Below are 13,276 nucleotides of genomic sequence, written 5' to 3' on the forward strand. Positions count from 1 at the left end.
GTCTGCTGTGCAATGTATGCTGTGTACGTTCTAGATTGTAAAGATGCTGTGTATGTGTGATTACGTGTTGACTCGGTATGCGTCACTTGACACCATTGCGAACGAGATGTTCCATCTCAAGGGATTTATCCAGGTGAAATATTTTAATTTAAAAACATAGCGGCTTTACTGATTAAGCTATTCCAGAGCCATATATAAGCATACAAGACAAAGACAAAGATCCCCCGTATAATCTTAGCAGACTGTTGGAGTAAGTGCTGTTAGAGAGCACCTAAGAAGGCCAGAACGGCACACGAGGGGGTGGGTGGCCAGCACCACGCCCGGCCGCCTTTGTCTCCCTAGTGGCGATACTGTTACATACCGCACCAGGTACTCATTTAAGGCTGAGTCGACCCTAGAGTAGGCCCAGGAACGGTTCAGATAATCGTCATTGGTGTTGGCCGTGAGTGGGAATCGAACTCGGGAGGCCAGGTTCGTAGCACAGCGCACTAACCGCTACACTACTACTGCCCATACATACATATATATACAAATGCTGTTAGCGAGCACCTATCAAGGCCGGCATGACACACAAGCGGAGGGGGGGGGGTGGCCCACACCACGTCCGACCGCCTTTGTATCCCCAGTGGCGATGTTTACACACCTCAACAGGTACTCATTTCATGCTGAGTCGACATAGGGGAGACCCATGACCGGTTCAGATTATCGTCACTGGTATTGGCCGTGAGAGGGAATCGAACCTCAGTGGCCAGGTTCGTAGCACAGCGTGCTAACGACATGCATACACACACATGCGTGCACGTACATTCAAACACGTGTGGGATTTAAATGGTTTGAGAGCTGGAAAATAAAAACGCCAGTCATCCGAAAGGTCGATTGATCTCTCCTCTAAGATACACTAAAATACTTTTTTTTAAATCATATTATGCAATCAACAGTTCTATAGCCTAATTTGATCTGATCGTGTTAATACAATAATGCAATGGGTGAGAACTAAATATTGATATGAACGAAGATAAATCGGAGTAATGGGTGTGTTTAATTCATTATTTGCACGTCTTGTATTCAACAGTGTGTTCCCTTTATACGTTTTTTGCTTTAATCGTAAAAATACCGTAAACAACAATTTCGTCATCTTTCAATCCACCGATAGATGAAGGCGTGTCAGTCAAATGTGTTATTGGATTGTACTTCAGCACGCTTGTATATATATTCATAAGGCCAGTGCGCTCCCAGCTTGTAGGATTACTTTCATACGTGTTAACCTCGCGAAATGAAATGTATGGAGCCTGAATCAAAGTATTGATGAAAGGCATTGGTATCCCAATGTACTGATTGAAACCCACGACGGACTAACCGTTGCTAAATGAAAGGAAACGTACCCGCCACCCGGGTGCTACGAATGCACAATTCACTTCGCATTCAAATAGCGATGATATTGACAATGTGGTTATGCGATTATTGATGGGAGATTTTTTTTTTTGTTGCAACATAAATTCTACATTGTACAATATAAACACAATTGCTGGGTTGAGTCACAATTATTAAATCCAGGCGTCGTCAAAAACTGCTGTAATAACTATGTCTGTATCCCTGGCATGCTCCTACATACATTGTTATCACGTATTTCATGTGAGTAGGACATACACATTGATTTTATACACTTCACATAACCGGTATATTTAAAAAAAACTAAACGAATGTTTTCGTCGTAATTTAAATAAATATTCGATTGTATTGTTTTCCTTCACCCTGAAAACCTTACTTTCACAGATCCTTTATCGGCAGGGTCCGGCAATGTGATATTTTGGACCATTCCGGGGCGTAATATTTTTCCAACAGAAAGCGCATGCAAAGCACAATATCCGCACCGATTTGCTCAGAAACTCTGCTTGCTGTTGTTACTGCCTTGGCACGCACATTTCCGTTGTTTCGTAGGTGGAGATATCATGCACAAAATGGTCCCATCTTTGTGTGGTCCATCAACCCCATCTTTGTCTTCAGAGCCAATGCTTTGCTTATTTAGATAGTGGCTCAGCGAGAAGAGCATTGGAGGGGGTTTGTTTCTCTTGGCAATCTTCAGCATGCCATAGCCAATTCTACGATTAAGAATCATCATCATATCTGGACAACATTGGCAAGGGCCGCAGTGCAAATGAGAGTACCTACTTAAACACAATACAGTACGGTACTAAATAAGTGTAACTATTTTGTTACCGCATCAGTATGCATATAATTGGTATGCATATGAGTATTAAACGTTGTAGCATAGGCAAATACCGTCTTATGCAGATTATAAGACGCTTCAGAAAGTAAGACACACTTGCAACTTGTGCCTGGTGTCAATAGATCTAAACAAATCTGGTCAAGTACACACACCTACTGGATCAAAAGACGGATCCATACACATTGGCTTTAAAATACAGGGGGGGTACATTGTGTATTATAATATAGAGAGGCATATACGTACGTTCTAGTGTGTATGTATATCCACATTATAAACAATAATACTAACATTCGGCACAAAGCATTTGGTTATTTATTTACATTACATTGTCTTCACGTTTGCAGCATAGTAACGTGTAATAATGTACGCAGAGCAAATCAGTTCACGTTTTCTCAGATTCGGACGAGTGGCTCTGTCGTAGAGTGCCGAGGGGTTGACTCAGCCTATCGTCTGTCCCTCTGGGGGCCGATAAAATAAGTAACCGTCCTATGGGCAGGACCCCTCCCTTCCGCTATAAGAATGTGGAATTTCCACAACTGGCTCAGGGAGATGAGCGAGACGCGCCTCAACGCTAATTTAAGCCTCTTTAAGCGTCACCGCATCTCACGTAAGGTGTCGCTTAGGTGAGACGTAGCGATTGAAGAGGGTGGATTAGGACAACGCACCGCCACTACACTTTGACTTGAAAGCAAATGGAAGTCATGTTTAAACATTCGTTTGCTTTGATGGATACGAAAACATTTCCTTATAGTTTACTGATTCAGCCCTGAAAATATGACTCTAGAGTCTTGTAGCACAAGGGCAATTGGATTAATCATACCATTTTAAAAAAAATACAATGCTGGGCATATTGATAAGCTATATATTACACGCAAAAATGTATAAATGCAATGTGTCATGCATTGCTTTTTGGCAAATTATCAAAGTAATGCGATGTTACATTTTTTTAAAAACAATACGGAACGTAACAAATTGGTGTGAAATATCCGATGATCACAAGTCACAACGTTGCATGCTTTTAAAACCACGAAAAACATATTGTATTGAACATATTAACCCCCGCGTATTGTGTATGTATACATTGTTAGCTACGTTTTGCGGTGAATTTGATGAATTGCGAAATAGGAGACCGAGAGACGGAACAATTCACGTTAAAGGGATGAAATGGTTGAAGTTTAGCGAGAGGAGGGAGGGGGTGTTTTGTTGGCTATGCCCGCCGGCTCAGAACCACTTTCTCCGGCAGAGAGAACTAGCCGAGACCGGTGGCAGTAGCCGCAATGCAGGAGTTGCACTAGGCCTCGCCCGTTCAGCACCGAAGCGCTGTCCATGGTTCTGAAACCTTAAAACAAAGCGTCTGCCATTCTATTCCCATTTTCAACGTACAATAACTCTTGAAATGAACACCATACGAAATACCCGCTTCTAATTTGCACGTGACGGATTTTATTGTCATTTATTGCACCTCAACGGTGCGTTTAAGTGTGATCAATTTCGATCACTGTTCCTGTTATCCGTTGTCATAAAGGGATGCCGTATTGACTGTACGGCCCAAAATGGCGTTATAATAAATGTATATATCCTAATGTGTTACCAACTGTGTGAATTGTGCGGTTATATTGTTTAACGTGTCTGTGATTATATACAGCGCTTCATATCCACACTGCATATTTTAACCCATACACATATTATTTGTAAACTATTTGTAAACTGTAGGTCAAGTACCCGTTTGCTTTTTGCCTATTTGCTCCAAGTATCAATTATACTTCACATGTGGACTGCACGTAGCAATCACTAAACACTAACAACTAAGTGTACAGCATTACATAAACACGGTGCTTCATGTACGCCGAGTGTATGTTTATATTACATATATGCTACCGATACTGTCTATGTATACTACATATGCATACGTGTACACTAATATTACACAGTATACATGCAGGCCCATCTTAGATATAAAAACTCTTATGTATGCACATTAAACTGCATCATATATACCGTGAATATGAGTCTCTCTATAGACTATTTTACTAAACCGATCTCAAATACGATAGCTTTAGCTTTCAGTGAATTGAATTGCAATGCCGTGATGAAAATACAGAGCAAGCAGAAAGCAGCTTTCATTGTTACTATTATGATCCCCCTGTCCCTTTGAATGGGATTTCTAGAACGGATCCCATGAATTATCCCCGCTTTAATAGCAGACGCCCGAGTATTAATGCACAGCAGCGGGTTACACAACACGGCAACATGCATAACGCTTCTTCAGTATCCCCCATACGTTACAACTACACTACCACTGTACTCGATGCATATTTAATTGATGAGATAGCGAACAGAAAATGTGCCATGGATAAAAAAAAATCGATTTCCATTAATGTGTATATTTAGCATCTAAGTCTCTTCTCAAAAGCGATTCCGAATCCCGGTACGGTGTAGTCACGGAGGTGATCAGAGCGATTGAATAGCGTGGATTAGACACGACACCACCACCACACGCGCAGACAATGAGATGGGAGAGACACTGAGAGCGAGAGACACATACCCCAAGCATATGAGGCATCTCAGCAAATGTCTCGGCAGGTGGCTATTGTAATTTTATTTATTCTTTAGCTGTTTTTTTTTTAAGACTGTTACTGTGTTTCGCCTTCGTAAATGCACACTACAAGTGTGGCTTGCCTCGTCGAGCAACCCAGACAATATCCAGGCTACGTCCTGACAACGGCAGAACCCAGGGAGATGCCGTGATGGGGGTGGGTAGGGTAAGGGGTAGGGTAGGGTGAGGGTAGGAGGAGGAGGAGGGGTAGGGGATGGGCTAGGGCTTGGTTGGTGGGTGGGAGTTGCGAGCCCACAGCGGTCGCGAGGAGGATGGAGGAGGAGGAGGAAGCAACGCTCAAAGAGCGTGCGCAGTATAACAATGCGCAGTATAACAATGCATGGCCGTGAATGCGCGTCATGAATACATTCATGTGCCCGAATTGCACGTGTGTTGCGTGTGTGTGTACACTGACTGTACTCTTATGAGGGAGGGGGGAGCGGTGGCGCAGTGGTTAGCGCGCTGTGCTCTACAAACCCCCGGCGATCCGAGTTCGATTCCCCGCCACGGATGACATCCGCCGAGTGATATCTGAACCGGTCCTGGGCCCCTCACCCTAGGTGGACTCGGCCTTAAACGAGTACCTGGTGCCGTGTGTGTAAAAAAAAGAAAACCATCAACGCTGAGGAGACAAAGGCGGGCTGCGCGTGCTTCTGCCCGCACCACCATGTCGTGAATCATGCCTGTCTCCATGGGTGCTTACAGCTGCAATTTCCCAATATGTTGTATGAATGCTGTAGCGGAGGGGGTCTTTGTGTTTGCTAATACAGCACTGCAAAGGCACGTGCATGTGCGAATACGTATTCATGTAATTGAATACAATACGATATTGACATCAATAATAACATACTATACTAAAGTATAGTATGTTAAAGTACAACGTTGTACACGTGGATCTATAACTTGTCTATATTTGCGGGAAACGGTAGCGTTGTGACCCCCCCCCCCCCCACCCCGGTTGTCCGAGTTTGATTCCCAGCCCTGGTCTAACATCAGTGACAAGCGACATCGAATTAAGCTGGTCTTGGGCACCCATATTCACGTCCAAGCCCTAATTAAAATCGTGGTGAAGTATGGTAAAATAATCCCCCTGACAGACACGGAGTTGGTGGGTGGGAGGGCTTAATCCATGAGGGATTTGACAAAGAGCTGTACGTTATTAGTATCACTGTATTATTGCAAAGCATTAACTTCATAACAAGGTGTGGGACCATTGGCACAATTTATAAACAGCAATATTAATAAAATTAATACACACACTGCATCTATATCAGTAACGTATGAAATAGTAAAATCCGAATATTATTCAGGTATGATATCTACACAGCATTAGAATGTAGAGCTAAAGGAGGACTCCAATATACAAGAAAATTAAACCCGCGCTCCAATAATCCGCGAAATTTTGCAAAATCGTGGATTGCCCGCGGGTTCGCAGCTCCTGAAAAAAAAAACGCGGCACACCGCGTCGAAGCAAAAATTTCCCCGCGAATTAGGGGACTACCCTCTGAGGTGCACCTCGGATTACGGGACCCGCGATATGCCAATACCCTAGCCCCCCTTCACCTCCCCCCCACCCCATATCACCGCGGATTATTGGATTATTGGAGTTGTGCTGTACATGTAATGTATATCCATGTGTATATTAGCAATCAGATTTTTTCTCTTGCAGATGCTTAGTAGTTCTATAATCTGGGTGACCACTATGCATAACAGGTGTTGCAGGCTGCGGGAGCCACGTTGTGCGAAGGGCTGGTCGTGCAGCACAATCCATTTTAAAGTACTGCCCTGTACTGCCGTGCTCCCATGTTGATGCTGCCACCAATCCGCACTGATCCGTGTGGTGAAGTATGGTCAAATATCCCCCACGGCGGTGTGCGAAGCCACTCGTCTAACAGTGGATTAGAAAATGGTTTCATATATGTATATATATATCTACAAATATCATGACTTATTCTCGGGTAGACGGAATAAGTACCTTTCTTAATAGAAATCAACAGGGGGTGGTTCAACGGCCAAAAAACACCCAGGCCCTGTCATGGCAAGGTGGAATGCATGATATTGGCTCGAGACTGCCAGCAGAACATGATCGATTCTTCACACCACAATTGGGCAAAAAGATGTTGATGCACGAGGCATTGTTGTCATCATGAAAGGTCAGTTTCATAATTGGATTTGGCAATCTGCCTGCATTTCTCGAAATTGCTGTCTGTTCCTTCAGGTGTGAACGCGCTGGATAGTTGCCACTGTACCCATCAAGTGAGATCCCTTTGGCTCCAAATTACCATGGGCGGACCGCCTGATTAGTGCGTGTTGAAGGTGGTAATGATTTTAAAAATTACAGTGAAGGTGAAGATGGTGATGAAGGGTTGTGGTGAAGGCTGAGGTGATGATGGTGCCTGCATGATGTGTGAGGTGAGTGTGACGTGTGCATGATGAGGGTGTGTGTGGGGAATTGGTGACAAAGTTGTTAGTGCACTGAGCTACGAGCCCTGTGACCTGAGTTTGATTTCCTGCCATGGCTGACATCAATGGCGAGTGCACAGGCATTGCCCACACTTTATCTGAACTATCCGTGGGCCTCCACTAGGTCGACATAGCCTTAAATTCACAGATGTCCTCCTGAAGGATTCACAGATGTCAAGTAGGACATCTGTGAAACCTACTGGACATCTGTGCAAAAGAGCTTCATAGCTCATCAGATTTCTCCAGTCGAAATAAAGATTCCGATTTTTTTGTATTAATACCTGGCAGTGTATAAACATCAACATTGGGGAGCAAAACCAGGTAAACGGTGCTAGCCATACCACACCACTCATATGCCGTGCAGGCCTTAATAGGTGCTCGCTAATACACTATAAGGGGTGTCTTCGTCTTTTGGCTTGAAAGAGCAATGAACAACATTTCAGATCACAGAGCAGTATGAAGCAACATTACCCAAACAGCGCCTGTATTTTCCACGTCAATATGAATGTTTTTATTTACGTCCCAATTCTATTGCAAGCAGTGGGAGGTGCCACTTCGACAAAGAACATCCACTGGGAATTCTCACAGCAAGCAGTGCACAACCGCGTGCCAGAAAATAACCCTCGACAACAGAGAACTACATTGTTCAGTAATTTCTATAATGTCATTATGCTTTAAGGTATGCTTTAAGCAGTAAACCATTTGTAATAATGTTTACGATAAAGGTCTGTTACGCATTGCTTTGTTATGCAACCACACTCCGTGTGGCTAATTGAAAAAATTGGCTCTTTGAAAATGTAATTGCAATCTTGATTTGAAGTTTTCGTGACTGCAGGAATCCATACTCTTTGGTTCTTTCGCTAAAGTCACGTAGGTAGAAAAATCATAGATCACGACGTTTCGATCGCAACACAAGCAACCGTCATCAGGTGAGACAAACACAGCAGGAGAACTGCTGACGCAGGATTATAACCAAGAAGCAGCCAGGCCAATGAATGCACACTTGAATTAATATTAGTATCATCAGCCATGATCTATCCACTGCTGGATGAGGGCCTCCTAAGCCGTCGCCATTTCTCACAGTCTCTCAATTAGATTTGCCACCTGTCTGGGTTTGACACGGGTTTGACACAGACAGTCAAGAAATTGTCGTCTGTGTGTCGAGTGGCAGGAATTGATTCTAACCAGAGATCTAGTGCCAGTGTTTGCTGTGTTGAATTGTATTACGGTGTACCGCACAGCTCGGATAGACCTCGTGCCGGCTGAGAAATACGTCTAGGTTTGGTGTGTTATAAAAGGTAGTAACCCCACTCTCGATACAACAATCCATCGGGCTGCACGCAGCTAATTCCATCGCTCCATCTCCATGGTGGGTAACCTCTCAGACCTGTTTTTCCTCATTTGGCTGTCACTCCATCGTTAATCTCGGCTATCCGTCATCATGCCTTCGTGAACACATTCTGCCCAAAGGCACTATTCACAATACTCACGGTTAAAAAAATCTATCGATGTGTTCTAAACAAAAAGCAAGATGGGCAGATATGCCTTGTCGCAAAAAAAGGGGAGAGAAAACATCTAAACAAGAAAATTAAATCCGCACTTAAAAGCTCGAAAACATGAACAAGCATTGTCCGACTTGTTAAACGGAACTCCACTCTCCAGACGGCCCTATTTTCCACTGTACTATGCAGTCACTACTATAGAATTGGTTTGTGCGCTTGGCATTTTCAGTGGTGTTCATTTACCATGCATTGATTTTGTCAATATAATATTGCAACATACAATGTAACATGAATTGTATCGAAATTCGCGACTACATTGCTGGATATTTCGATAGTTTGTAAATTATATCAAATGTGGCCTTCATGGAAATAACGGGGCTTTGTTAAGAAAATAGTTATACTGTACTGAGTAAGTCGATGAGGCGTAAAACCACGTTACTTCAGATGGTCGTCCTGTTGAGAAAATCTCTTCTACTGTGGGAATGTGGAATTTCTTTAACTGGCCCTGGACCTACAGAGTTTTGTGCCACTCACCATTGCCACTTTGGGCAAGGGGACATTGCCTTTACTTGACTTCATGAAAGTGTAGTGAGTCCAACCGAGTCACAGACGTTGTCTTGGGAGAAACACTTTTTATTACATCAACTCAACACAACATCACGTAACCGACACTCGGGTGTTGAACGGCCATCTAACCACGCTACCGCAGAACTAGACACGGTTCGCTATCCCGGTCCGGACCACGAGCTGGATCCCGGACCACGTGGCTACAGGCTTCTTCAACCCGACGTGGATCTACACTCACCAACAGTCAAGAACCCCGAGCCCCACACGGGGCCGTCCCGTTATATCGGCACGGGCTGGGGCTGGCTCCGCCTCTTGCCCCGCCCACCTTCTAGATCTCTCGAGCCCTTTCCAGAAGGCTCCCGAGAGCTCCTCTATACCACGTGACCGCCCAGCGGCCCCCGTCCACCTGTGCCCCCCCTCCAATATCATCCGGTCACGTGTCGGCAGGTCAACCAGCGTATCATGCCCCAATGCAACCCTGGCTGGCTGACACTCTCTCTCGCTCCCTCACCGGGAGCCCGCACCGCACACCGTACGTGGTGCTTCTGCGCTAACCAGCGCTCACCCAAGCCCCGCTAGGGCTGGTACTACGCCCCGCAAGCAGGCTGCACATAATGTCAGCACATTATCCGCCATGGCCTCGCAAGGCCGGCACCACACAATGACATTCACAGTCACGACATCAGCATCGTTGAGTCTCAAGCCATGTTTTTTTTTATTCAGAAGGCAGTGCGTTGAGATGTTTGGCATGTTTCCATGTTAATAATGAAAAAACCCGCTAATTATTAACCCGTTGTCAATCCAATGCCGGATCAAAGCCTTCCTGGTCCGTTTTGGGTACTGCTGGACATCAGTGCAAACGAGCTTCATAGCTCATCGGATTTCTCCAGGATAAATACATATTCTGATGCTGGATATTATTTTTATTGCACATCACTACATTGCTCATTGGGTGTTGGTGAACGTGGAGGAGTGAAGACTCAGGACCGGTTCAGATATCACTTCTCTGCTGATGTTAGCTGCGGCCGGTAACATAACTCAGGTGACCAGCAGGCTCGTAGTCCGGTGCAGTATCTTGAAACTATAAACAATATATGTTTTATTTTACCAGGTATGGCCCACTGAGCTACGTTGCTCTTTTCAGAAGCGACCTGGCCACAAATGAAACATCAACGAAGTGGCTTGTCACGTGCAAATGTACAGCCAAATACTATAAACGCCCAATGTTTTTATTCTAAATGTGGAGGGGAAAACCGGAGCCGAAGAAAATATCCACACGATCACGAAGAGAGAGAGACACGCACAATCCCAATATACAGGAGGCGACAGGGTCGGGATCGAACCCACGACCTCCTGTATACCAGGCGAGATAGTTAACATCTCCTAGCCACCGTGATGATGAGAGAGAGAGACACGCAAACTCCAAATAAACAGCAGGCGTCAGGGTCGGGATCTAACCCACGACCTCCTGTATACCAGGCGAGGTAGTCAACATCTGGCTCCCCGTTGGGGTGTTCTGAATTTCCCTCCACTACATCGGCATCCGCGGCTACGTTTGACCTCGTGCCACTGGCACCACCCCCCAACCACGACGCCTAGCGACACAGTGGCTGGGGCCGCGTATCCGCAGTGGAAATTACGAGATGAGAAAAAAAGGAATCCCAACTCTGTTGCTATGATACGGCGTCGACGAGAAGAGGAAGAAGAGAGAAGGGGGGTGCATGGGACGATGGCGGAAACGACTGCTCGCCCCGGTTCGTGTGCGCGCCACGAGTTAGTGCGTGAGCTTTTTCAAGAAACAAACAAAACATTTCGTTACTTGACGCACGTTTAAAGGGGTAACGTTTTGCGCATAGTTGTAGCGTGTGCCCGTGTGTATGTGTGTGTGCCCCTGCGATGATGAACTGTGAGCCATTCTTTCATGTTGTGCAGTACAGTGCTGTGAAGCCAGTTGAATAACTATCACCCCAAACGGGTGGATGTGATGCTGTTGGGACAGACGATACACTACTGTACTTTATGCATAGCTGTCAACCCATACGGCTTAGCCCGCATTCTTGTACAGGGAGATTGAGTTTTGAGGTCCATACGGCGTTACAGCCGTTTCAATAGGGGCAAAACATGTTTGTTGTCTTATTTGTTTGTGTTTTTTCCTTGTGATGGGACTTTGTAGGATGAACGTTGAGATTTATAAGGGCACGGGGTGACCAATGCGGTCTGAGTTGGTCTGTAATAAGCTAAGTACCGATATGGGGTTATGTCTATACTGTATCTACTAAGCGTAAACATGTTCTGCCGACCTATTCACTCATTCACTTGTGCGATTGTTGTTTTTCTTTCGCCATCATGTATATGCGGCCGTGTTTAGTGAGCTTTGACCATTTTAAATCGAAGGCACTCCCAATGCCGTGACGGCCACGGCGGGACAGTTTGACCATACTTCACCATGCTGGTCAGTGTAGGTGTTTGTTGTTGTTGTTCTTGAAGAGGGCTCTCCCATGAGCCAGTTCATGACTCAACCGCTGACGTTTTTGCCGTGGGACTGGGATTAAACTCAGGTCACCCACCGGTTGCACTCAACACGGGCGCTCCTCCACCGCCCACTTGGATTTAAATGACCAATATTTTTGTCCTTCCCCCCGCACCTCCGATTAGCACGGTTGGCTACGTGCAGGGCGAATTAAGTTCAACATACTTATCAGTTTATTGTTTGTAATTAAATTATCATTTCTATTTATCCAGAAGAGCCACGCTGCGTTTCGTAGGAATTTTTTCAGGAGGGTCTTGCTTTGTGTTAGTATATGTAAACATTTTTTAAAAAAAGTTGTTTATACGTGTGGGAGAAAACCAGAGCGCCTGGAGAAATCCCCACGTGCGCTAGAGTACCACGGCGCTCTATCCCCGTGCAGATGGAAACAGATGGCGATCAGGCCAACTTGCTGTACTGCCTTCTCGTGGCACGCCAGGGGTGTATGGCATCTCACAGCTTCTGCGTGTGATCCAGCAACCCTCGCTGCTGCCCCCACATTGCCGGATTGCAGGCGTGCACCACCACGGTCAGGATATCGAAAATTATTTTTTTTTACAAACTAAATTAATATTTTTTTTTAAAGAGTGGATTGATGGGGTCAGTAGCTTGGGTTAATGCAGGTACAGTACAACACAGCGGCAGCAGCAGCCAATCCATACAAATTATACAGTTACTCTGATCATGGTGCTGTTATTTCTGATGTCCAACACGTGCATACAATTGTTAAGTGCGCATACGATACATGTGCAGCCCTTCTGAAACCACTGCTGGATGAGCGTATCACCACGCCATGTGGGTGACGGGGAGCTTATATGGTCCGACTTCACCATGGCGGTGCGGTTAGTATGGGTTTGTGCATACAGACCGTGTAGCATAGGGACATATACAAACAGTACAACCATGGATGTTGCGGCACTGCCCACTGCTGCCTATCACGTAGGGCCCTGGCCACCTGTGGCAACCTGCTTGCTCACTTGATGCAGCTAATCTGGCTGTGACGGTCCCACCTGATGACGGAGACTTGTGGTGCCTCCGAAACGTCGTGATTTTATTGTTTTATTTTTATTAATTTTTATTTCATTTTTTACCTACGTGACTTTACCGAAAGAACTAAGAGTATGAACCTGCTTGTCCTTCACGGTCGCCAATTCGAACACTATCCAGGCCCGAACCCGCTTAGCTTTCGAGATCTAACAAAGATTGGGTGCATTCAGTGCGATCTGGTAAATGAAATAAATAGACATTACACGTTGAATTGCATTGGAATGACATTGAAAAGATTACATTTCCATAACTTCTAGAAAAAAAACGTAAGTAATCGGTAATCTGAGATGAATACAATTTCTTAAGTCGCCCTCCCTACTCCTGTCTCTTCTCCACTCGATTGGGCA

At 45.1% G+C, this 13,276-nt stretch overlaps 2 protein-coding genes across 9 annotated transcripts in view; one reads left to right on the forward strand and one right to left on the reverse strand.

Moving 5' to 3' along the window:
- The window catches only part of LOC144941080 (ELAV-like protein 2), a 192,961-nt gene extending 188,005 nt beyond the window's left edge, over window positions 1-4,956 (reverse strand). For all 5 annotated transcript variants that reach the window (XM_078867526.1, XM_078867525.1, XM_078867524.1 and 2 more), the window contains exon 1: window positions 4,773-4,956. In XM_078867526.1, coding sequence (XP_078723652.1) covers window positions 4,773-4,790 — 18 coding nt within the window. In that variant the 5' untranslated portion in view covers window positions 4,791-4,956. The remainder of the gene's footprint in view (window positions 1-4,772) is intronic.
- Window positions 4,957-11,046: 6,090 nt separating this feature from the next.
- AGBL4 (AGBL carboxypeptidase 4) overlaps window positions 11,047-13,276 on the forward strand; it is a 423,930-nt gene continuing 421,700 nt past the window's right edge. For 2 of the 4 annotated variants that reach the window (XM_078867531.1, XM_078867530.1), the window contains exon 1: window positions 11,061-11,109. In XM_078867531.1, coding sequence (XP_078723657.1) covers window positions 11,085-11,109 — 25 coding nt within the window. In that variant the 5' untranslated portion in view covers window positions 11,061-11,084. Of the gene's footprint in view, window positions 11,133-13,276 lie in introns of all 4 variants that reach the window. The other 2 variants (XM_078867534.1, XM_078867532.1) reach the window with 2 other exon arrangements.

The sequence above is a fragment of the Lampetra fluviatilis genome, chromosome 24 (genome assembly GCF_964198595.1).
Source record: "Lampetra fluviatilis chromosome 24, kcLamFluv1.1, whole genome shotgun sequence".
NCBI lineage: Eukaryota > Metazoa > Chordata > Hyperoartia > Petromyzontiformes > Petromyzontidae > Lampetra > Lampetra fluviatilis.